The sequence below is a fragment of the Cucurbita maxima genome, unplaced genomic scaffold, assembly GCF_002738345.1.
Source record: "Cucurbita maxima cultivar Rimu unplaced genomic scaffold, Cmax_1.0 Cma_Scf00004, whole genome shotgun sequence".
Classification (NCBI taxonomy): Eukaryota; Viridiplantae; Streptophyta; class Magnoliopsida; order Cucurbitales; family Cucurbitaceae; genus Cucurbita; species Cucurbita maxima.
This window is the reverse complement of record NW_019272020.1, coordinates 1,583,543-1,607,837: the sequence shown is the minus strand read 5'-3', so window position 1 is coordinate 1,607,837 and position 24,295 is coordinate 1,583,543. Positions and strand designations below refer to the sequence as shown.

The 24,295-nt window shown below is 37.1% G+C and overlaps 7 protein-coding genes across 9 annotated transcripts; 5 read left to right on the top strand and 2 right to left on the bottom strand.

The window, feature by feature from the left end:
* Nucleotides 1-845: 845 nt before the first annotated feature.
* Nucleotides 846-2,395, top strand: LOC111478379 (GDSL esterase/lipase At5g03610-like). The gene is made up of 4 exons (XM_023122599.1): nucleotides 846-983; nucleotides 1,055-1,267; nucleotides 1,464-1,744; nucleotides 1,811-2,395. The coding sequence occupies exons 1-4, from the start codon at nucleotides 926-928 to the stop codon at nucleotides 2,324-2,326; spliced, it is 1,068 nt and encodes a 355-aa protein (XP_022978367.1). The 5' UTR covers nucleotides 846-925; the 3' UTR covers nucleotides 2,327-2,395.
* Nucleotides 2,396-4,250: 1,855 nt separating this feature from the next.
* Nucleotides 4,251-5,893, top strand: LOC111478378 (GDSL esterase/lipase At5g03610-like). Its single transcript, XM_023122598.1, has 4 exons — nucleotides 4,251-4,473; nucleotides 4,545-4,760; nucleotides 4,914-5,194; nucleotides 5,261-5,893. The coding sequence occupies exons 1-4, from the start codon at nucleotides 4,413-4,415 to the stop codon at nucleotides 5,774-5,776; spliced, it is 1,074 nt and encodes a 357-aa protein (XP_022978366.1). The 5' UTR covers nucleotides 4,251-4,412; the 3' UTR covers nucleotides 5,777-5,893.
* Nucleotides 5,894-6,840: 947 nt separating this feature from the next.
* LOC111478860 (GDSL esterase/lipase At5g03610-like) lies at nucleotides 6,841-8,818 on the bottom strand. Its single transcript, XM_023123361.1, has 5 exons — nucleotides 8,703-8,818; nucleotides 8,418-8,609; nucleotides 8,066-8,349; nucleotides 7,601-7,907; nucleotides 6,841-7,170 (listed from the first exon to the last, which is right to left on the bottom strand). Exons 1-5 carry the CDS (start codon nucleotides 8,764-8,766, stop codon nucleotides 6,959-6,961), a joined length of 1,059 nt encoding a protein of 352 aa, XP_022979129.1. The 5' UTR covers nucleotides 8,767-8,818; the 3' UTR covers nucleotides 6,841-6,958.
* Nucleotides 8,819-10,278: 1,460 nt separating this feature from the next.
* On the bottom strand, nucleotides 10,279-12,959 carry LOC111477738 (IQ domain-containing protein IQM3-like). Its single transcript, XM_023121617.1, has 9 exons — nucleotides 12,514-12,959; nucleotides 12,317-12,431; nucleotides 12,177-12,242; nucleotides 12,015-12,103; nucleotides 11,833-11,920; nucleotides 11,602-11,751; nucleotides 11,424-11,516; nucleotides 10,907-11,008; nucleotides 10,279-10,825 (listed from the first exon to the last, which is right to left on the bottom strand). The coding sequence occupies exons 1-9, from the start codon at nucleotides 12,846-12,848 to the stop codon at nucleotides 10,391-10,393; spliced, it is 1,473 nt and encodes a 490-aa protein (XP_022977385.1). The 5' UTR covers nucleotides 12,849-12,959; the 3' UTR covers nucleotides 10,279-10,390.
* Nucleotides 12,960-14,700: 1,741 nt separating this feature from the next.
* On the top strand, nucleotides 14,701-15,828 carry LOC111477740 (60S acidic ribosomal protein P2-like). 2 transcript variants are annotated; one of them, XM_023121622.1, is made up of 4 exons: nucleotides 14,701-14,823; nucleotides 14,932-15,021; nucleotides 15,164-15,387; nucleotides 15,479-15,828. In XM_023121622.1, the coding sequence occupies exons 2-4, from the start codon at nucleotides 14,934-14,936 to the stop codon at nucleotides 15,503-15,505; spliced, it is 339 nt and encodes a 112-aa protein (XP_022977390.1). In that variant the 5' UTR covers nucleotides 14,701-14,823; nucleotides 14,932-14,933; the 3' UTR covers nucleotides 15,506-15,828. The 2 variants fall into 2 exon arrangements, with proteins under 2 accessions (XP_022977390.1, XP_022977389.1); XM_023121621.1 differs by having other exon boundaries at nucleotides 14,922-15,021.
* A 1,006-nt stretch (nucleotides 15,829-16,834) lies between these two features.
* Nucleotides 16,835-20,753, top strand: LOC111477737 (serine/threonine-protein kinase D6PKL1-like). The gene is made up of 3 exons (XM_023121616.1): nucleotides 16,835-17,061; nucleotides 17,622-19,502; nucleotides 19,737-20,753. The coding sequence occupies exons 2-3, from the start codon at nucleotides 17,749-17,751 to the stop codon at nucleotides 20,581-20,583; spliced, it is 2,601 nt and encodes an 866-aa protein (XP_022977384.1). The 5' UTR covers nucleotides 16,835-17,061; nucleotides 17,622-17,748; the 3' UTR covers nucleotides 20,584-20,753.
* Nucleotides 20,754-21,011: 258 nt separating this feature from the next.
* Nucleotides 21,012-23,314, top strand: LOC111477739 (protein BUD31 homolog 1). 2 transcript variants are annotated; one of them, XM_023121618.1, is made up of 4 exons: nucleotides 21,012-21,249; nucleotides 21,564-21,676; nucleotides 21,756-21,943; nucleotides 22,922-23,314. In XM_023121618.1, exons 2-4 carry the CDS (start codon nucleotides 21,583-21,585, stop codon nucleotides 23,075-23,077), a joined length of 438 nt encoding a protein of 145 aa, XP_022977386.1. In that variant the 5' UTR covers nucleotides 21,012-21,249; nucleotides 21,564-21,582; the 3' UTR covers nucleotides 23,078-23,314. The 2 variants fall into 2 exon arrangements, with proteins under 2 accessions (XP_022977386.1, XP_022977387.1); XM_023121619.1 differs by having other exon boundaries at nucleotides 21,023-21,249; nucleotides 21,578-21,676.
* Nucleotides 23,315-24,295: the final 981 nt, after the last annotated feature.

Sequence of the window (24,295 nt, the reverse complement as noted above, 5' to 3'; positions counted from 1 at the left end):
TTCATTCTTAAATTAGATATTTCAAAATTAAAATCGGCTTCATCATCATAATACTAATATATATATATATATAAGGAAAGTAGATTTCAATATTTGGTAGGTAGCTAATGTCATTTTTATACACAGTAGCTCCAGCTATAATTTACCAAAAAAGTTAAAATGCTGACGATTAATCCAAATTTCTTGTGCCACATTACCAATTTATATATATTAAACATATTCCACAATATAATATATGCTTTACCCACAAATAATATATATGCAATGTCATGGTCATATGGTACCCTCCTCAAAAAATCAGTCCAAATTACATCTATTTTTCTTTATTCTAAAACTAAATGATTATAAAACGGATGAACTTCTTCTGGTTTAATTTTTTTTTGTCTCCTCTTTTCTAAAATAGAAAAACAGTCTCGTTTTCTTTTTGTTCGTGTAAATTTGAATGAATAAAATGGTTACTTCATATTTATTTTGCATTTTAAGTTGAAAAAAAAAACAAGAATGTTGTTTATTTAAATTCGAAAAAATTGAAAACCAAACCCGAAACAAGAAACTTAAGTTTCATAATTTTGGAACTTTTACGAGAATGGAGAAACCATAATAGTTGTGGAACACTCCTATCTTTACAAATTAGAAACAAAAATATTGCCAAATAATTCAGTTAAGGATGAAAAACAACTGTCCAAAGTGATGTCGTTTGTTTGTCATTAAACGTTATATTATATATATATATACATATAATATATTGTCGCATCTTCACCGATTGTATTCAAGCTTGCAAGAATAAGTGGCATCTCCGCCGGCCGCCGCTTAACGTTTTTCTGGAACCACCATCCCTAATGCTCTGTAATATATAGCCCATTCAAATCATACCATCCAGGAATCAAACTCCCTTTCACCTTATAATTGAATCATTATCAGTATAATGGATTTTGTTCTCCGCCTTCTCTTCTCTCTCTTCCTTCTCATCTCTCTCTTCTCAGGTTTGGATTCTGTGCTTATTTGATTTACTTCACAGTCTCTGTTTGTTCTCTCTCTAATTTCTGTCATTTAGGACGAGGATCGGCTGGTGGCGTTTACAATCACCACCACCACCAGCGCCACCGTCTCCGGCCAACAAAGCTGTTTGTTTTCGGAGATTCTTATGTTGATACTGGCAACATTCTTATTCCCCTTTCCAGCGCTCAGTCATTTCCTTATGGAATCACTTTTCCACGAAAACCCAGTGGCCGTTTCTCCGATGGTCGTGTTCTCACTGATTTTGCAGGTAAACAAATCTCTGTCTCTCTCTCTGTTTCTGTCTCTGTTTCTGTCTCTGTCTCTGTCTCTGTTTTTGTCTCTCTCTGTCTCACCGATTTTCCGACCGTCCGGTTCTTACCAAAAAACAAATGGCTATCAAACGAGGCCTTAAAATGACCTTAATCTTGAAATGTAATGGAACGTATGGGAATAATTGAATGCAGCGAGATATGTCGGGTTGAAATCTCCGATCCCATTCAGTATCCGAAACAGAGTCGGGTTGAGAAGATTGAAAGAAACAGGAGTAAACTTTGCATTCGGGGGAACCGGCGTCTTCGACACATCGTTTCCTTTCCCAAACATGACAACCCAAATCGACTTCTTTCAACAGCTCCAACATGGCCATTCTCTGTCCACCAAAACAGACAACCAATTCTCCGCCGCACTCGTCTCTGTTTCCGGCAATGACTATTCCTTGGACATAATCACTAACGGCCCTAAACAGGTACCAATAAATTCCGTAATCTAATCCCAAGAGAATCACAAACTGAAATTCCGATGTGTTTTACAGGGATTGAAACCGTTCATAAACACGGTAGTGAACCAGATCATCGTGGATTTGAAACGCATTGGGGAGTTGGGAGTGAAGAAGATAGCGGTGACAGGGCTAGGCCCATTGGGATGTCTTCCGGCATTTACAGCTCCCTCGTCGTTCAAGAAATGCAATGAAAGCATAAACTCGTTCGTGAAGTTTCACAACTTTTTGCTGAAGAAAGCCGTGAAGAAGCTGAACCAAGAAACGAAGCATTCTTCGAAGGTGTTTGTTCTTGATGTTTATGGGGCGTTCATGTCCATAATTGAAGGGGGGAAGAGATACAACAATGGAGAGTTCAAGACGCCATTGAAGCCGTGTTGTTTTGGAGTGAAGAGTGGATTTAATTGTGGGAGTGTGGATGGAGAAGGGAAGAAGATGTTTGTGTTATGTAAAGATCCCAAGAAAGCTTTCTATTGGGATGCAGTTCATCCTACACAACAAGGATGGGCTGCTGCGTTTTCCGCTTTAAAAGCCTTTCGAAACCATTTTTAAGTTGAATTAGTGGAGAATGATGTTATGGCATTGTGCCACACCAACCATACCATACCAACATGTACTAGTAAACCTATCATCTTTTCAAGATACTTTTTTTAATGTTTTCGTGTTTGTATGTGGGACAAACACGTGGAAACCTCTCGTTGTAAACAAGTTTTAAAATTATGGAAGAATATCTGGAATAGCATCTAGAGAATCCGTTTGATTCTATCTTATCTGTTTTGTTTGAAGAAAGGAAGGATCGTAAAGAATAGATCTTTCTTTTAGTTGTTGAATCTCTTTTTGATGGATCAATGTGTGATAATCCAAATCTTTTTTACTAATGGAATCCAAAGAGTGATAAGAAAATTACTAGAATTAGTTACTTCAATAAAATTACTTAAAAATCTATCCTTGTTTACCAACCACACATTGTCTAACGAAATCTAATTGAAGAACGACAATACAAATTGGACTAAAATGGACAAATATTTACTCACTTACAATTATATTAAAACTGAACACTGAGTGAGTGTGTCACTGGAAGCCTGAGGTGGTGGGTGGTGGATTGTGAGAGAACAAAAAGATTATCCAATCTTATATATTTTTAATAAAAATATTAAAAATAAAAATTATTTAATATATATATATATATATATATATAATTTTTATTGGGAACTCAATCGGTGTGAATTTGGCACACAAAATAATTTACCTATTGTTATTGCAAACATAAATGAAGAATTTCATGGAAATAATGAAATGAGAGGCGAAAAGTCTTCTTCGTCCCTACCTTACCCGGTGAATATCCCTAGTTGGAACCTCGTATCCTCCTTTATATCTACTTTTCTTATTTACTTCTTTGCAATAATTTTTCAAAAGGTTAAATTAATAAAAAATACATATGTAATTTTCTTGATAACTTTCAAATTTTCAATAACATTTAAGCTTAAAAAAAATCTAAAAGAATATTTTAAAAGAAAAGTGTTTCTTTTAAAAATTAAAAAAATACAAACTTTTTTAAAAAAATTAAAAAAATACCAACTTTTTTTTAAAAAAATAAAAAAATACATGTTGAGGAGAGGAAGTCAGAGGTGAGAGAAACACACGCTCAAGATGAGAGAGAAGAAGGGGTGCAAAGCCCACGTGGCCCCAGATGGGCCGCGCATCCCATGCGGCCCATCTAGGGCCCACGGCCCAACGAGCGTGCGGCCGACCCGACGACCCGTCCGGGTAGTGGGCCGAACCGATAGCCCAACCCGGTTATGTCCAATTGGGCCGGTCTGACCTAGTTCTGTCCAATTGGACCCATTTTGTTCTTTTTGGAATTATTTGTGGAGCATAACAAATTTTAGAGTCTATTAAGGATGCAAATCCGAACAAAAAGTGTCACACTTTTGAAGCTTTACCTCGAAATCTTAGATTTAATTATATTTATAGTATATATGAAAGTATGATATGAGAAGTATGTCATAATAATTTGAACATGAAATAAGTTGGTTTGATGTATGTAAGAGCACGTTTAAACGTTATGATGCACATTTATCGAGAAACTCGATTATATATGTTTGAGCATAGAATGAGTTGAGACAACACATGTTGAATGTGATTATGTATGTTTACTGAAACGCGTACGCACAATCTTATGAAGTGAGATTCATGACTAAGTATTCATATTTAGATCACCATGTTACTCTATGTCATATGTTTATGATGTATGCGGTTATATGGGAACAATTAGGGTTCAACAACTAACCTCTAATCATGAACCTAACTTGATTGTTAGAAGTGACATGACATGATTTATGAAAAACGAGAAACTATAATTAATTATTATCAAACGAGTGGAAGTTTGAAAATAGAAAAACAAACTAGAAACAGAAAGATTACCAAACAATTAATTTAAGGATGAAAAACAACTGTCCAAAGTGATGTCGTTAAACATTACACGTATATATTGTCGAGTCTTCACCGATTGTATTCAAGCTTACAAGAATAAGCGGCATCTCCGCCGGCCACCGCTTAACGTTGTAAAAGCATACGATCCAGTAATCAAACGCCTGCAACAATTTCCCTTTCACCTTATAATTGAATCATTATCAATATGATGGATTTTGTTCTCCGCCTTCTCTTCTCTCTCCTCCTTCTCATCTCTCTCTTCTCAGGTTTGGATTCTGTGCTTATTTGATTTACTTCACAATTTCTGTTTCTTCTCTATCTAATTTCTGCCATTTAGGACGAGGATCGGCTGGTGGCGTTTACAATCACCACGACCAGCAGCTCCGCCACCGTTTCCGGCCAACAAAGCTGTTTGTTTTTGGGGATTCCTATGCTGATACCGGCATCATTCTTTTTCCCATTTCCCCCGGTATGCAATTTCCTTATGGAATTACTTTTCCAGGAAAACCCATTGGCCGTTTCTCCGATGGTCGTGTTCTCACTGATTTTGCAGGTAAACAAATCTCTGTCTCTGTTTTTGTCTCTCTCTGTCTCACCGGTTTTCCTACCGTCCTGTTCTTACCAAGAACAAATGGCTGTCAAGAAAGGCCTTAAAATGATATTAATCTCGAAATGTAATGGAACGTATGGGAATAATTGAATGCAGCGAGACATGTCGGGCTGAAATCTCCGATCCCATTCAGTGTCCGAAACAGAGTCGGGTTGAGAAGATTGAAAGAAACAGGAGTAAACTTTGCATTTGGGGGAACCGGCGTGTTCGACACAGAGTATCCTTTGCCAAACATGACAACCCAGATCGACTTCTTTCAACATCTCCGACAGGGCGATTCCATATTCACCAATACAGACGCCCAATCCTCTGTCGCACTCGTCTCTGCTTCCGGCAACGACTATTCCTTTTACTTCGCCATGAACACCTCTAGACAGGTATCAATCAATTCGGCCATCTAACCCCAAGAGAATCATAAACTGAAATTCCGATGTGTTTTACAGGGATTGAAACCGTTCATAATCTCGGTAGTGAATCAGATCATGGTCAATTTGAAACGCATTGGGGGGTTGGGAGTGAAGAAGATAGCGGTGACAGGGCTAGGCCCATTGGGATGTTTTCCGGTATTTACAGCGCCCTCATCATACAAGCAATGCAATGAAAGCATAAACTCGTTGGTGCAGTTTCACAACTTTTTGTTGAAGGAAGGTGTGAAGAAGCTGAACCAAGAAACGAAGCATTCTTCGAAGGTGTTTATTGTTGATGTGTATGGGGCGTTCATGTCCATAATCCAAGGGCGGAAGAGATACAACAATGGAGAGTTCAAGACGCCATTGAAGCCGTGTTGTTATGGAGTGGGGAGTGGATTTAGTTGCGGGAGTGTGGACGGAGAAGGGAAGAAGATGTTCGTGTTATGTGAGGATCGGAAAGCAGCTTTCTTTTGGGATTCGGTGCATCCTACGCAACAAGGATGGGCTGCTGCGTTTGCTGCTTTTAAAAGCTTTCGCAACCATTTTTAAATTGAAGCAATGGAGGGTAATATTATGGCATTGTGCCACATCCACCACACATCAATATGTACTAATAAACTCCTTCCATATCAAAATCAATTGTGTAATCTTTTCATCTTTTCTAATTTTTCCGGGTAATATTAATGGTGGTCGAAATTATTTGTGAGATCTCATATCGATTAGGAAGAGGAATGAAACATTGCTTATATCTTTCCTTAGTAGACATGTTTTAGAATTGTGAGATTAACGACAATTCGAAATGGACCAAAATGGACAATATCAACTAGTAGTGGGGTTGAATTGTTACAAATGGTATTAGAGCCAAACACCGTGTGGAGTGCCGGCGATAACGCTGACCCTTGAGTGGGTGGACTGTGAGAGAGGAACGATAGGAGCGTGAAGACCTCTCCCTAGCAAATACATTTTAAAATTGTGAGACTGACGATGATAAATAACGGAGCAAAGCAGACAATCTTTACTAGCGGTGAGCTTAGACTACTACAAATGGTTTTAAAGAGACATTGAACTTTGCACTAGTCTCAAAAATACTTCTAAATTTTTAAATTTTTAATAATAACTTTAAACTTTAAATTTAATTAATTATTATTTTATTTTTTTTAAATACCTCTACCCCTAAAGTTTTTAAAAATTTCCTTAATAATTTTAAAAGCTTAAAAAAAAAAAAAAAACACCTTAGAAACTTTTTTTTAAAGTAAAAAAAAAAAAAAATTGAAGTACGTAAGCTTTAAAACATAATATTAAAAAATTAAAAAATTTAGAGATAATTTAAGAGGTCATCCGTATATTAATTTTAATAAAATTTTAAAACTTTCTTTTTATAAAGATTGAGACGGTTAATATTGTTTTAAAATTTTATGTATATTTTAAACTTTTATGAATTTGAGAAGATTATATTTTAAACGTTTCTAATAATTTTCATCCCAAACTAATAATAACAACATTTTTAAAGAGTTTTTCTATTGAAAATTTTAAAAGTTTTTTTAAGAATATTTTTATTAATTTATCTTTTAAGTGATGTTATTAATTAACCGAACTTATTAGCCATCACAATCCACAACAGTGAGTCCAACAATGCTTCCTTTAGCCAGAAGCTTTATTAAATTCATAGAGAGATACAGGAATTGAGCGAGGCAAAGGTAGTAGAGAACATAAAAGGGTGACCCATTTGGTCTACACATGTTGTTTCATAGCGGAGATCAAGAAGGTAAGCGCCGCAATCCATCCCTGTTGAGTTGGGTGCACGTCGTCCCAAAAGAAGGCTGAGTTAGGATCTTCGCATAATACGTACTTCTTCTGCCCATCTTCATCCACACTCCCACAATAATACCCACGGCTTGTTCCATGGCAACATGGCTGCAATGGGGTTGCAAATTTTATGCTGCCTGCATCCATAAAACAAGACAAAAAAATTACGGTTTTCTTTACGACGCTCTTGTAACCGTCCAAGTCTATCCATTCTTTAAAATAGCTTATAAGCCTCTGGATATTTTTCATTACCCTTGAAGCAACATGAATTCTTAAGCACAGACCAAGGAAATAGTTCAGTGCAGGAGTATGAACGAGAGTTTAACTTTTGTTTATCTGTTTGTCATGGGTTTGGGTTTGGATTGTTACAATTGTGCCAACTAGGACACTGAGCTCCAAAAAGAGGTAGATTGTGAAACCCCACATCGGTTGGAGAGTAGAATGAAACATTCTTATAAGGGTGTAGAAATCTCTACCTAACACACGTAAACATGTTTTTCGTTTCATGTTTTCGAAGCGTTGGTTGGTAACCTTTTATCGAAAAATGTCTTGTTTTTTCGGGTTTACCTTGAGGGTCTCCTTTGTTTTGGATTATAGATAAAAATGCAGCATGGAGATCAAGAATGAAGAAAGGAGCATCATTTGTTTCCTTGTTCAGTTTGTCCACAGCTTGTCGTAACAAAAGGTTGTGGAAATCAACCAACAGAGCTAGACTTGAATTGCAGTGCTTGAAATCAGAACTGGATGTGATTTCAGGCACACATTGCAGCGGCCCTAATGCTGTTATACTTATTTTCTTCACTCCCAAGCTATGGATACGTTTCAAGTTCACTCCGATTTGCTTTACAACTCGTACGATGAGCGGTATGAAGCCCTACACCCAAACACCCACAAACACAAATTTAACAAAGAAGCACAACGTCCTAGACAATTCTTTATATAGACATAGAAGTATTAATGTCATAGATGAACTAAAGAACTTTATGAAATAAATAAATATCTATATACGGGATGCATGAACCTATTCTTTACCTTAATCGAGCCATTTGTGGAGAGGTAATAAGAATAGTCATTGCCAGAAACGGAGACAAGGGCAAAGGAGGAGTTAATGTCTTGAGGCGTAAACGTAGAGTTTGCAATAAGGTGTTGTAGGAAGTCAATTTGTGTGGTCATTGTTGGCAAATCATACCCCGTTTTGAACACACCGGTGCCACCATAAGCAAAGTTGACGCCATCTTTTGCCCCTTCCACTCCCTCCTTTTCCACAACTCTATATGGGATTGGAGATTTGAGGCCTAGAATTCTTGCTGCATATGTTCATTAGAGGTTACAACACAATTTACGCACAAACGTAAAGTGCGATGTGAGGCATGATCATTTACCTAGGTCAAAACACGACCATTTGAGAAACGTCCATCGGGATGCCCGGGAAAAGTAACCCCATATGGAGTCTTTGGATAATTTGGATCAGACGGACTGGTGTTGCCCGTGTCGACGTACAAATCCCCGAACACGAAGAGCTTGCTCAGTTGAAGATGGCGATGTTGATGATGGTGATGACGAGCTAACCCTAGCCCTGAAAAACAAAAACATGCACAGCTCTTCAACTCAAATTCAAAAAGCTTTAATTATCCAAAGCTAGAAACATCATGACACATTGATCTCCAACCTGAGAGAAGAGAGAGAGTGAAGAAGAGAGAGAAGAATGGAAGGAAGAGTTTTGTCGACTCCATTGACAAGGTTGGTCTTGTGTTTCACTTCATGCTCAAACCAGTTCAATGGCATCGTATAAATAGTGTTTTGGAGGTGCATCAACTGGTTAATCGAGTTGCGTCGAGCATATAACAAATCCATTAACTTTTCATATTATGATTAGCTAATAAATAAGTTGTCAACCTCACGACTTAATCAAACACAAAGTTTATAGACCAGACTTGCAATAATTTATGCTACAGAAGTAATAGAAGATATCTAATTTAAACATAGTGATGATATATCTTATCATTGTAGATATCAAATCTTGTTCGATGCCCTAATAGATGGGACTCATAGATTTTGGAATACACACACAATTATAGACCAAGTTTCACGTGTTATGAAAGAAGAAAGATGGGATAAAAAAACAACGGGAAGCAATATTGGCATACTATACGTATTGTCTATTGTGTAAAAGGACTTAGCTTTCTTGATTTTTTTCTGTCACATGATCCCAATCCATGTTCTTTATCGGTGGTTCCAAAATACACACACCGACACAATGGTTTATGTGGCTGAGATTCGTCCCTCTAACTTTCTATGATTGGTATCTTAGATACTTAGTCAAGTAAATTTTATGCAATGTTGTTTGTGTCGGTTGCTAGTTGCTACCGTTGAGCATTATTGAAAAGAGTAATTCTACCTTTACTACTTAAAAAAAAGATCATAAATTTATTAATAAGAAATAGATGAGATCTCCGAGTGGCACCAAAAGAAAAGTAAAGACATAAGTTTAAACCATTTGAGAAGAATTAATAGCAGTTCATTGATTTGGATTTCCCAAAAAAAAAACATAATTCAATGAAGATAGTATTCTTGATTATGAACCCTAGATCACTTTCTAAATTAGTAAATGTGGGACTTTCATCCGAATACTAAAAATTGATTGATGCAAACACGGAGGGGCACGGCGTCGATGGTGGAGAGGGCGAGGTTGTACGCCCTGGCCGAAGGGACGGCCCGCGTTGTCGTGCCTTGCCGACTTCGGGGTTGATTTCCGTCTCCATAGGCTCGCTAGCGATGGATTTGTTCAGGGACGGCCAAGCAATTGGGGCCTTTCAATGTCATGAAGAAGGGAATTTTGACGGCCCTGAATTGTCCACCGTCGAGAATGTTCACACATTTTCTGCACTAGGGATAGACATCTTGATTGGCAAGCTCGATGGAGCATATGTCAGACAGGTACATCATAGCCATGAGCGGTTACAAATGATATCAGAGCCAGACACTGAGTCGTGTGTCAGCAAGGACGTTGAGTCTTAATGGAGGGTGGACACTGAGTGTTGTACCAACAAAGATGCTGAGCCCCAAAGAGAGGTGGACATTAGGCAATGTGCCAACAAAGACTCTAAGCCTCGAAGGGGTGGATACTGTAGGCGGTGTACCAGCTAGGACACTAAATCCTGAAAGAAGTGGACACCTAACACCCAAAAGCAGGTGGATTGTGTGATCCTACCTCGATTAGATGCAGGTTTTGTTCAAAAGTGTTGTTCAACCAAACTATAGATGTAAATCTCGACAGCATAAGTGTTGGAGAGGCATTACAATGTCCATAGGATTCAATATCAAACATTAAAGCATGGAAAACTGGGGAATATCAGTTTAGTTTCCAGAGGAATTATCCTGACATCCATTGCAGAGTTCAGAACAGAAATTTACAGCAGGTGATTCAAAGTTTGAACCTTGTGCAGAGCCAACAGTTGGAGATAGATTAACAAACTCCAAGGCTTGTACTCTAAGTTCCACAGGATAGTCAGCTACACAGCCGATTCTCGGACCAGCTCCCGTTGTCCACTTCAGTGACAGCTGATGCCCCAATTGATATGATCTTGCTGTTTTCTTGGAGTTTATCCTCTCCAATATGGCACTCGTCCGGAGCTCGGCTCTCGGGCTCGGCAGACCCCCGGATAACGTCCTTTGGTATTCTGTTTTGGTTTCAGCTTTGGAAACTTCAGCTAATCGGCTTGATGATATGTAATTCTCATCGCTTCCACCTTCATGGCCATAGCTTTCAGGATCATCGCTGGCCTTGTAGACCTTAAGACACAACAGAGAGGTGAAATGTTGATCAGATTTATAATCCCAACAATTTTGGTGATCTCAGTAGTAACAAAATACCTTAACTTCATCGAGATTTACTCCATTCTCATGAAGAAAGGATAAAAAGCTGACAAGACTAGCGTTAGTTGGCCGATAATGTCCACTGTAAGCTGATATAGTCTAAACAACAACAAACCCATTAATATCAGCACACTTTTTAAGTCCATTGCTAGCAGATATTTTTCAATTTAACTCGTTACATATTACTGTCAATTTGGAAGAAGTTTTCACAGCTCTCTATGATGAATGTTTTGTTACCCTCTCCAACCAACGTGAGATCTCACAATCCACCTCTTTAGGAGGCTAGCGTCCTCGCTGGCACACCTTCCAGTGTCCGGCTCTGATACTATTTGTAACAGTTCAAGCCCACTACTAGTATATATTTAGCTAGTTACGTATCACCGTTAGCCTCACAATTTTAAAACGTGTCTACTATGGAGAGAATTTCTAAGAAAGGTTTCGATTCTTATGCCTAGAAGCTGACATTAGAGTGAATGACTTATGTCACTTCAACTAGAACACTACAAGCAACTACCTTAAGAACTCCGTCCTCAGTTTCCAGCCTTCCAGCAGCTAATGTAGCACCCCCAGCCAAGAAGCTAGAGTGATGGAACATTCCCTTTTTCTTCTGTAACACATTCATATACTGTTAATTATCCCATTGCTAGAAAAAAAAAACAGAACATGAAGACAATATTCGGAGAAATTCTCACTTCACCAGCATAAAGTTTCTTGGCAGTGCACATGACAAATATCCACTTCGCTCCAGGTGATGATTCTTTGTTTGTGTCCAAGAGTTTCCCAGATTGTTTGTGGATAATCTTGCCTTGCAGTATTATGTATTCATAATGTTCCCTCTCTTGCTGAAAACAACCTTGAATTATCAATGTGTTACTCAATCATTGCTGACCTTGTATGAAATTATGATAAATGAAACCACTTACCGGTCCAAGATACACAATACATTGCTGCCTGAGTTTCGATCTCGGGCACTCGTTTAGTTCTAAATCCTTTCCATCTCCTACATCCAGCCTGTACAGTGAAATGAGTGAAAACCTCTCCCTAGTAAACACGTTTAAGAAACCTTAAAGGAGATAATAGATTTAATGGAGAAATTGTTTCTGACCAATAGAAAAAGGGCTGACCAGCATCGCCTTGACACCATTGTTCGTAGTAGAGATGCAAGTTATGGCCATAGCGATGGCGTGGATCAATCTGCAAAGCCCAAAATTGTTTAGCAAAAGAGAGAGGAAAAAGAAGGGAATTGAATAATGGAGATGTAAATTACGGCTTCGATCCAATGCTGAAAGGCTAACTTTTGTGCTTTTCCATCTTTGGACAGTCCCTTACCCACCTTCAAACAAAACAAAACATGTTCAGAAAAATTTGAGCCGAAGCATCTAACATGGCTTCCTCTTAGATTCATACCTTGGAAGCATTTAACATGATTCGGGTCCATCGGGAAGCTGCAGTTTCAGGTTTAGAGAAATTGAAGAAAGAAATTGTACTGTGATTCAGTCTCGCATAGTCTAAGGCTCTCCACCTTCAACATCACAAAAAAAAACACCATTTTCCACGATCAAAACAACAAAACTCAAATACCCAGAAGCTAAAATGTGTGTTACCAGAGTTCTTCTGCCACAACGGCGGAATCAGCCAATCTCCGGCGAGTACGATAGCTCCTGTAAACCTTCTGCAGTTTCAAGGCAGCCGTCGGCTCCGTCAGTACGGCGAAGGGAGGAAAGGAGTCACCGGCGTTTGATGTGGAGGGAAATGCAATTCGAAGGGAGGTGGAATCATTGCCGGAAATGGAACCGGCGGGGGTCGTGGAATGGAGCGTTTCCATTCGGGGTGAGGAAAACGGGAGGCCCATGCGGTTTAAGGAGTAGGAAAATGGAGGAGTGGTGGTGGTTGGGACACGGTCGAAGGCGGTGGAGAAGCTCTGAGTTTGAACCTCCATTGAAAGAGTGTAGGAGAGCTGGAGGAGCTGCAATGGAAGAAAGAAAGCCTGGATTTTAAGGCAAGGCTATTTAGAGAGGGTGTTCCACTCTTTGCTTTGCATTTATTTCAATGGCCCAATACTCTACATGGTTTCTTCATTATTTACTCTAAAACTATTTCACAACATAGAGAAATGTCGACTAATCATATACTCATGTGATACATTTTGGGACATTTTAGCATTGGTGGATGTAGAGATCATTGTAGTGAACAGTCATACAACCGTATATTGATACAACAAAAAATATCAACAGATTTAGAATGGACATGGAACCATGGACACCACGTCCTAAACAAACATCCTGACATGTGGCCATAGACAATATGTCTTGTCCAAGCAAGACCGTGGCACAGAGCATATAAAGAAGTGATATCAAGTGTTCCACTTTTGAGTGCACGAAATGTCTTTTAGTCTAGTAAATAATATTGAATCAGTTCTAACTATGCTCAAATCGTTTTAAATTTTATATCTAATAGATTTTTATCAACACGGCAAGAATGATTTGAAGGGGCATTAGTGAGTCCCTCACTTGGCTGTCCCAAATATGGGCTGTTTTATTTCTATACCACACCCCTTGCCTCTTCACCAACCCACACAAATAAATATACTCCACATTATCTTCATTTCTCACATTTTTTTTTCTTTTTTTTTTTTTCCTTTTCACGTCGGCTTCGTTTTTATTTAGAGTAAATATTAATTTAAATTCTAATTTTTTTCCATAAAATTTTTGTTAGAAAAAATTTAATAAGTAAAAAGAAAAATATAAAATAAATTTAAATTGATTTATTTAGAAAAGTTTTAAAATTTTAATTCATATAGTGATTAATGGAACATTAGATTATAAAAAGCTAAATATGAAGTCGACCCCTCACTTTTATGTCATCCTAGAATTTTGTAACACATTAAATAATAATAAATTTCAATTTAAAAAAATATATTTTTATTTTTTATTTTTAAATTTAAGGATGTTATAAAAAACTTAGAGAATATGTTTCCGACCAAGTAAAAAGAACAACTATTTTTATTAATTTATTAATTTAATTCATTAAAATATTATAATGTAATAATAAGAACGCCTTTAAAAATCCAATATAAAAACATTGTATATAAATGGTATTTAGATAATTAATATAATTTGCGACCCATCCAATCAAATTCCACCATATCATATGGAATTGTTTAATACTTGCATGGTGTTATAATATTGCACACATAAATCAAATTTGTGTCCCCTCTCAATTATTTACGAGAGAAGCCATCAAAATTCAATTTAATCAATTTAAACTATATATCATAATAATAATTGAAGCAATTTTAACCTTATATTATTAAAGTTACTGTTTATTTAATATCAAAATACATCATTAGAATTATTTATACAATCTATTTTTATATTACAAATGATCTTACAAATGTCCTTAAATAAAAAATTAAAATTTTAAAGTTTACAAATAAAAAAATATATATTTTTAATTTAAATAGTTCAAAATATGATGTTTTTTAAATATGTGGGAAAATTTAGAGAGTAGAACCAAGTTGGAAAGTTGAAATATTTTAAGGTAATTTTTTTAACCTAAATTTGAATTTAATATATAAGGAAATTCCAAACACAATATATAAATGAAAATCCAATTTTAAAAAACAAATCATTTGGAAAATATTTAAAGTAATACGAATAACGACTAATGAGGTAACCTAATTTTAAATTTTATTGAAAAATATATGGACGAATAATAAATGACCAAAATGGAATAAAATTCCAAGTTTGATAAATTTGGAAAATATTTCAAATGAATGGAGAAATCAAAATTATGGAACAGCCGGGAATAAGGAAAATTGCTCCAAATTTCCCCTTAAAATTCTTTCGTATAACTTAGTTTCTTTCTCCAATTCCACCATTCGTCTTGTGCGATTGTTTTCTCCTCCGTCTCCGGTATGTTCTTCGTCATCTTCATCCATTCTGTTCATGTTTTAGTTCCATTTGGCAGAGTGTTTTAACACGGTTTGATTCGAGCTTCCTTTTCTTTTTAGAGATTTTCAGAGATGAAGATAGTTGCGGCGTATTTGTTGGCTGATTTGGGCGGAAATACTCACCCTTCCGTTGAGGATATCAACGCCATTCTCGGCTCTGGTATGATATTTAGGGTTTTGTTTTGATTCGATTCCGTACTCATTAGAGTAGATTACTTGGATTTCGCGTTTAGTCTGGTTGATTACCTTAAATGCAGTTCATAAATTGAAAATTTGAATTGTTAATCGGCGTACACACGCAGTTGGAATAGAGGTTGAAGATGAAAGAATAGAGTTGCTTCTTTCCCAAGTTAAGGGCAAAGATTTAGCAGAGGTCATAGCCAGTGGAAGGGAGAAGATGGCATCAATCTCTTCTGTTGGTTCTGCTATTCCTGTAGCTGCCGGCGGCGGTGGCGCTGCTTCTGCTGCTGTGGCTGCCGAGCCTGTGAAAGAGGACAAGAAAGAAGTTGAAGAGGAGTCGGAGGATGTAAGTATCACAAATTCATTCAGAATCCTAATTAAACTTGTTTCATTCTTCTAACCAATATCCTTATTTGTTTCTTGCTTGTATGATACAGGAGATGTGCTTCAGTCTCTTTGATTAACCAGATTTTGCGGATTCATTCAAACTGCTATCTAAAGACCTGGATTTTTGGCTACTTAATTATGATATAGGATGAACTATTATGACCAGTTATAGTTATAGACCCATTTAGTTTTATGTGAATTTATCCTTCTTGCATCCACAGTTTACCAATTCCTGGCTAATTTATGTCTCTTGTATGGCATGTTCTTCAATATCTCTATTCTAAGTTTTGAAGTGTTTTGTCCATTTTCTTTCACCCCTAGCTTAAGAACATCTCTCTGATTGGATAGCCCATAACTTGTAAGAAACTTGCTTTAATTTATCTATGCTTAAATTTATGTATGATTGGATAGCCCCTAGCTCAAAAAGGTCTCGACTGATGGTTGAATCCAAGCAACTTTGCAAAGAGGTGGACGCTCATAAGGAGCCACCTGACAGTAGGGAATATGCACAGAGCATTGATGCCAAACCAAATGGGTATTGAACGGAGTCATAAAGGGAGGCGGGCAGTGGGAAGGCGGCACCAAAGCAGAGACACTGAAAAGAGGGAGACATCCCATCTCTCTGTTTGAAACTTTTTTGTTGGTGAAGCTGACAAGTTCACAACCATCTCTTTCATGGTGGTCATAGCATCTGAAAGCGATGGCTTCTTGTGCCTCATTATTCTTCTATCTCTTTCTGTATTATTGGGTTTTTGTTTCACGTAACATATTTATAACTATCTTATAATAATTAATTCACTCACCTACCTAAATCAACCATAAAAACTAAAATTCCTTCTCTTCTCACCCAGCCATCTCATCATAATTAGCCCATGATTCAAAATGTTTTCTTTTCAATTGATGTGGAATCTCACCGTCTACTTAAGTTAAATATACTTAATTTTTTAACTTTTGTATTGAAATATTGAAACCTTCACGTTTTCCCATATATGATTGGTTATTTTCACAAAATATTAAATAGGTAAAAGAATTTATTGAATATAAAATTAAAAAATAAAAGTAATATGGAGAAATAAAAAAAATAAATAGAGAGAAATAGAAAAATAGGAGGCAGCCAAAAGTGGTCAGAAGAAGAAAATGTGAATTGTCTCCTCCTTGTCATCTTACTTCTAATTTTATCATTTTTCAAATTGGATCCTATGCTTCATTCCCTTAATATATGTCCATATATTTATATGTCTCACAATAATTAAAAAATATAAATTAAAAAAAAAAATGAAAATTTGAGATTTTAATTGTAAATTATTATATTAAAGTATTTTAAAAAAAGATAATATTATTAATTTATTATATTTGGGTGTTGCATTAAACCCAGTGGGCAGTGCTCATAAGGTGCCAAAGCGGGGCCTTATCTCTCCTAAGTACTCAGAGGCAGTCTCAGAATTCTGAACCCAAAGATACTATTTTACTCTCTCTTTCTCTCTCTAGACCTCCGTCTCTCCCTTCTTCTCTCCGCCCACCGCTCCGGACCCCAAACTAGGTTTTCCCAAGTGTTTATGCGTTTATCTCCTTTGCATTCTTCACAATCCTATCACAGGCCTCCATTGCGCCCTTTCAATTCACTTCGCCTCAGGTAAATGCCGTCTCTGATCTCACTCTCCCTCCTTTTTTTTTTTTTCTTTTGATTTTGATTCCTTGTGGAATTCTTTCTGGATTTTGCTATCCCAGCTATGTTTTTGAGCTCTCGCTCCGGGATGCTGAGGTTTCTGTTTCTTTTTCGCTGTTTTTGTCAAATCCCATTTTCCTGCTGTCCCTTTGTTGTTATGTTAATTGTGTTCGTTTTTATCACTCTACAATGTCTTTTAACGTATTGCTGTAGAATCTGAGATGGGATTTTGGTGGTTTGAAGTTGGAGTGGTGGGTTTGTGGTTTATTCGGTCCATCCGTTTTTGAAAGCGATTAATATTTTCGTCATCTGTTGCTGGGATTCATTGATGTTTCTAAATCTTGAGCTGTTTTATGAATGCGTCTTCGACCATTTCTTGGACGATGCAAGTGACTATTGGGACAAATGGTATAATGGAAATAATGGATGCTAATCATTACCCAGTCGGCAGTTAATTGTACTTCCGTTATTTCTTATCTCTTCATGTCTCCTCTTAATTCGTATCTTGATGTTTTTGTGATGATTAGATGGCCTGAATGTCGCAGCTTATGGCGAGTGGAAGAGCGGATAATCAATGTTCTAGTGATGCAAAGAACAGCTCAAGAGTGTGAGACTCATTATCTAAGGGCTTCCGTATAGCGAGTGAAGTTAGTAATGGGAACTGGTACTTGTGAAATTGTTGAAGCAAGGGAAGAAATCAAACCTGTTCAAAGTAAGGTAGGTTCTCATCATTCAGATTTCTTATCAAATAAAGATCGAAAACTTTCTGCATTGAAAATTGGATTCAAAGGATCTCTAGAAGATGATATCAATCAGATTTTTGAGTCAATTAGTATTAAAAATGCATCCAAGAGCTTAGGTCATTCGCAAGTAGAGGTAAATGCACTGAGAAAAAGTACACTAAAGAAGCCGATCACTGTTGGCATACCTCGCTCACCAGGTATTGGTACTTCCGATTCTGGTAGTCTGAAGCAAGCACTTAGGGAACTATGCGTTTCGAAGGCGTCTGAAATGGCTGCTATGAAGAGAGCATCAAAATTGTCTAGCTCTTCAAGAATCTCCGAAGCGGGGCGGATCAAGACATTGTATAATTCAGTTATGGTTGATGCTACTGAGTCAGGCTCTTCTTCACGCGTGGTTGAAATATCTCTGGTTCAAGAGGAAAAGAAATTGAACTTTGAGAAGAGACTTGAGCATGTCCAGGCATCTGCTGTTAAATCTCCAGTTGAAAGTGCTCGTTCCTTTCAGTTGCCTGTTGCCAAAACAAAAAATTATACCGAGGTTGTTACTGTGGAACAAAACATCAATACCACGTCATCAAGGAAAGTTGGATCTCAAACATTAAGGGCAGAGCTGGAGAAGGAAGAGGAGTCCGTTACCCCACCATCGTTATCTTCCTGCACTATTGGCAAGGTTTTAGAGAAGGAGAAGAAAATTCTTGCTGGAAGCAGGGTAGCAGATAAAGCGGCATTGTCCAAGGCAAGTCGAAAAGGTAGGTTGCAAACTGCATCTTCATCTAAGTTGGGTAGTGGCAATAAGGTTACCAAGTTATCTAGAAGTGCCTCCCGTTCGGTTAAACCCATTATTAGGAACAAGGGGCTGGCTAAGAAGAAAGTCAAACAGGATTTTAGTTCTCCAACATGTAGTTCAAGCACATACAATGCAGTCAATGATGATATGGATCCTAGCAATAGGAAGTTGATATGTGAGCGATGCCACTGTGCATTGAATGGTGCAGCTAAAGACTCAATGAAGGGCTCTGCATCCCAGTTTAGTGGTCTTGACAGTGGTGTAAGCATGACGAATTCGAAATCAGGCGTTAGCAAATCAGGCATTAGCAAATCAGGCATCTACGGGGATGGTAAGGCTTCTGATGTTAGAGTAAAAAGAAATACAAGGGCACGAGATAAGGGCGAATTTTCTCAAAGCTCAAAAAGTAGTCAAGGTGATTACAGTAGCAGTACGACGAGTATTATAAGCGATGACAGCAATGGGCGTGGATCCAGTAATGGCAACAGACCTCATATGTCGAAAGACGTTAGGTGGGAAGCCATACGCCGCGCACAATTGGAGCATGGGGTCCTCAGCTTGCGGCATTTCAATCTTTTAAAGAAGCTTGGTTGTGGGGACATCGGAACCGTGTATCTTGCTGAGCTAACTGGCACTAGTTGCTTATTTGCCATCAAGGTCATGGACAATGAGTTTCTAGCAAGACGGAAGAAAATGCCGAGAGCGCAAACTGAGAGAGAAATACTTAGAATGCTAGATCATCCCTTCCTTCCAACACTTTATGTTCAATTTACTTCTGATAATTTATCATGTCTCGTCATGGAGTATTGTCCTGGAGGAGATCTTCATGTTCTTAGGCAGAAGCAGCTAAGCAGAGTTTTTCCTGAACCCGCAGCAAGGTAAGGTTATATGATATTTGATTTCACCTTCTGCACCTTGTTTGCTGACATTAAATAGGCTCAAAAAGCACACGAAAAATATACAAATTTGAGGCAAATGCTGCTCGTGTATACTTATTCTGTACTTGTATGCGTATTACTATAATTTTCGTTGCTAATCTGGAATATATATTCATTGCATTGATGATCGGTCACAGAATTTGGCTAAAACCGCTCGTCTATACCATTTTGCAGATTTTATGTTGCTGAGGTTCTCCTTGCTTTGGAGTACTTGCACATGCTTGGCGTTATTTATCGAGATTTAAAACCTGAGAACATTCTTGTCAGGGAAGATGGTCACATAATGCTTACCGACTTTGACCTGTCGTTTAGGTGCACGGTCAGTCCAACGCTCCTGAAGTCGTCATCCTTCAATGCAGACTTGGTGAAAACCTCAGTTCCAGGTAGAGATTCTAGTTGTGTTGAGCCATTTTGCATTGGACCATCATGTCAAGTCCCATGCTTCAGCCCCAGGTTCTTACCTGCTACAGCCAAAGCAAGGAAGTCAAAACCTGACCTCACAACACAGTTCAGGTCATTGCCCCAGCTCATTGCCGAACCCACCGATGCACGATCAAATTCCTTCGTTGGCACTCACGAATATTTGGCTCCCGAGATCATTAAAGGAGAGGGTCACGGAGCTGCAGTCGATTGGTGGACGTTTGGTGTTTTTCTATATGAGCTTCTATATGGTAGAACCCCATTCAAGGGTTCAAACAATGAAGAAACATTAACCAATGTAATCATTCAGAGCCTCAGTTTTCCCGACAGCCCGATCGTTAGTTTCCAAGCAAGAGATCTTATCCGAGGACTGCTGGTAAAAGAACCCGAAAATCGATTCGGGACAGAGAAAGGGGCTGCAGAAATCAAACAGCACCCGTTCTTCGAGGGGCTAAACTGGGCATTGATCCGTTGTGCAATCCCTCCAGAACTTCCTGACTCATGTGATATGGATATTACAAGCATGATTACTCAACAAAACAAGTTCAGGTTTTTGGAAAGCAAGTCCACTGGAGAACACCTCGAGTTCGAACTGTTTTAGAACTGGCCGACCTTGCTGTAATTAATATTGTAGCGTATGATGTAAATTTGGTCGAGAATATTTGTATCAATGCTTACCATTTTCATGGCTTCATCAAAGGTCTCTGAGTTCAATATTATGTATCAACATATCCTCTTGGTAGCCTCTGAATACAGGAAATCTTATGCCAACTTAGGGTGAGATATATATATATATTAAGCTTCATGGATGGATCGAACTCAGAATGTGGAGGGTCAATTTGCTTCACTATAAATTGTTCATTAGCTCAGCTTAATTTACAAAATTATTTAAATTATTTAATTTTTGTGCTATTATTATATTCAAGTTATTGTAATTTGCTAGCAATTCGACTAATAAAAAATTTAGAATTAATTTTTTTTTCAAATAAAAAATATATTAAATGAGTTATTTGGAATAAAAATAAAAATATCTGTAGTTCAGTTGAACCGCCGCCTCCACCGTTCTCGAACCTTCCTCTCATAATCTCATCAACTTTGCCCTAGCTTTGCTTAGATTTCAAAAATTTCTTTTTCTTTCCCTCGATTTAAACGTTTTCTCCTTTGAGCTGCGCTCCGATCCGCTCTCTGTCCATTTGCTCTTTCTCAAATTCTTCCGGATCCTGCCTTACCGAGTCTTCGATCACCCACATACGAGGAAATTTTCCAGGTAACTCCCTTTCTTCTTCTGTTCGGTTCAGCCCCTTTGCCTTGGGGTTTCTGGTTTTTGGCTTTTTGGGGATTTTGTACGATAATGTGGATGAACAATATAGAAATAGAATTAAAACGAAAAAGGAGTTTGAGTTAAGTATAAGCTGGGCTTTATACTGTCCTGTAACTACATGGGAGTCCGATTAAAAGTTCTATTGCGGTTTCAATCTTAGTACATTTGATATATCTGTAACTCAACTAGCTTCTGTGCATGTCTTGTTGGTTGGACGAGTTCCATTTGGAATAATTTTAAATTTGATTGTCGTGTTTTAGTTCCAAATTTGCAGAAAAAATGCCCAAGATTAAGACGAACCGTGTCAAGTATCCTGAGGGATGGGAGCTAATTGAACCAACTCTCCGAGAATTGCAAGCTAAGATGAGAGAAGGTCTGTCTTCAATTTGTTACCAACTCTCCTCACCGGGGTTTATGACTCTGATGTTGGTTTACTCTTTTGATGATTGCAGCCGAGAATGACACACATGATGGTAAGAGAAAATGTGAGACGCTGTGGCCTATATTCAAAATAGCGCATCAGAAAAGCCGCTATGTCTTTGACCTCTATCATCGAAGGAAGGAAATATCCAAGGAATTATTTGAATTCTGTTTGGATCAAGGCTATGCAGATCGTAACTTAATTGCAAAATGGAAGAAGGTTTGTTTTTGCCTCTACTATGTTATCTGATTCAAATGTGACTCCATGTATTTTCTGCTTATTCTTTCTTCGTCTTTGACCTCCAAACAATCTATTTTTGTGTCGAACTCCTCTGCACGACGAAATTGTTTCATCTATATCATTAATTTTTCACAGATCGGTGAATTTTTCAGCTTGGCATGATATGCATTTTGCTCGTTTGCTTGATAGTTTTGGCTTACATAGGTTAGGGGTGAAATTGGTTGGTTTCTTTATTAAAAAGATGTTACATATAGGGATTAGCACAGAATATTTTGCAAGTGGCTATAGAAAAGTGAGTATGAAGTAACCAAATAACTCTTGAGCCTAAGTTCTGGGAAGAAGTGTTGCAAGTTAGATAAGTCGATTTAAAAGTGTAACATCCCAAGTCCACCGTGAGTAGTATTGTCTTCTTTGGGCTTTTCCTTTTGAGTTTCCCCTCAAGATTTTTAAAACACGTCTGCTAGGGAGAGGTTTCTACATCTTTATACAGGATGTTTCGTTCTCCTCTCCAACCGAGTATAAGAAAAAATAATATAGTGAAGTACGGGAAGCTGAAAAGTTTGAGAAATGGGGGTTCTCAGTTTTTTTTTTTTTTTTTTTTTTTTTTTTTAAATAAAATAGGCATCCTAGCCAATCCCACGACCTTATTTGAACAGGATTTGATCTATAGGTTGTACGAATTCTAAAGAAATAGGCATCCTAGGCAGAAATTTGAAAAACCTGGGCCCTTTCTTCATTAGTTGAGACAAATAGAGGCAAGTACACATTACAGATAAAAGTAAGGCACACAGCAATGGACCTAGGTGCCCTTTGAAACAGAAAGGGTTGGGAATGAAATCCTATGATTTTGAATGGACTAATATCAGTAGTCTCAAATGTTGTAGCTTGTAAGCTTGCACCACATTCTATTCCTGGAAGTGTTCAGTCACGTCTTACTTAACTGCTTCTGTTGTGCAGCCTGGTTATGAACGCTTGTGCTGTCTAAGATGCATACAACCCCGAGATCACAACTTTGCGACAACGTGTGTGTGCCGGGTTCCCAAGCACCTGAGGGAGGAGAAGGTCATTGAGTGTGTGCATTGTGGTTGCAGGGGCTGCGCTAGTGGAGATTGATATCTTCTCTTAGTTCGTCTCTCTGGTGATAACAACCTCGACACTATGTTCATACCCTCGGAGTTGTACTTCGGTAAGAACTCTAATTGTAACATTTGCTATGTGGAACTCCTTCCAACACTCCTCAACAACTAGTATCCAACTAAATATGGTTTTATTTCTCAGCTCGCTCGACAATATTCACTCCATAACACTTACGTTTCTTAGAAACATAAAATGTTTATTTGTTTGCATGGATTAGTACAATGAGAGGAAGAAGTAGTCTATTTGACATTGTATCTTTTGAATGAATTGAATATGAGACACTTTTATATACTTAAATGCATTCACTTAGAGAGCACGAACATACTACCATTCAATTATATATTATTGTACACATTTATTTAGATTAAACATTTAAATTTATTAACAAAAGTAATTAAATATTTAAATTTAGGTAGAGATCCTTAAACTATAAGGATATGGTTGTAAGTTTGATCCTAATGGTATTTTCTTCTCTGTCATTTGAATTATTTAAATAAAATACTCCAACACGCATTTTTCATTTCTAAGTAATGTTATAATTGGTTTTAAAATTATTACAAATAAAATATATTTTTTTAAATAGTACAAAAACTCAATACTGTTACAGTCTGTAGCTCTGATAATTTAAAATAAATAAATAAATAGCCCTGATTACACGTTAATCTATCTTGATTTTTTAATAATATTATATTTGCTGTGTTCATACAATTTACCAAATTAATAATTATTTAAGAAGTCAAAGTTTGAAATGTTCATAACCCGACAATATCCATATTTTAATTTGCCTCAAAGAATCTTTAATTACAATGTTTGACTTGGTCGTGTGAACGTGATACTCCACATTTTTTACTTTTGTATTGACTTATTGTAATTATTGTTTTTTATTTTTTATTTTAAATATTACATTACCTCCTAAATTAAATTATTGGTTATACTAATACTAAAATATCTTTTTTAATTTACTACAAATAAAATAGAATTAATTGCTTGATGCTCATTATGAACATAAGCTTGGTCTATGTCTTTCCAGTTTAATTGATTTCATCCTTTTCTAGAAGGCCTTATAAATTATTTACATATAATTAATATTTTTTTTCAATGCTTGATACGTGACGCTAATTTTAATTTAATAATATAATCAAAGATAGCTTCCCAATATTTGAATATATTGGTTATATGTTCTAGATTTTTTTT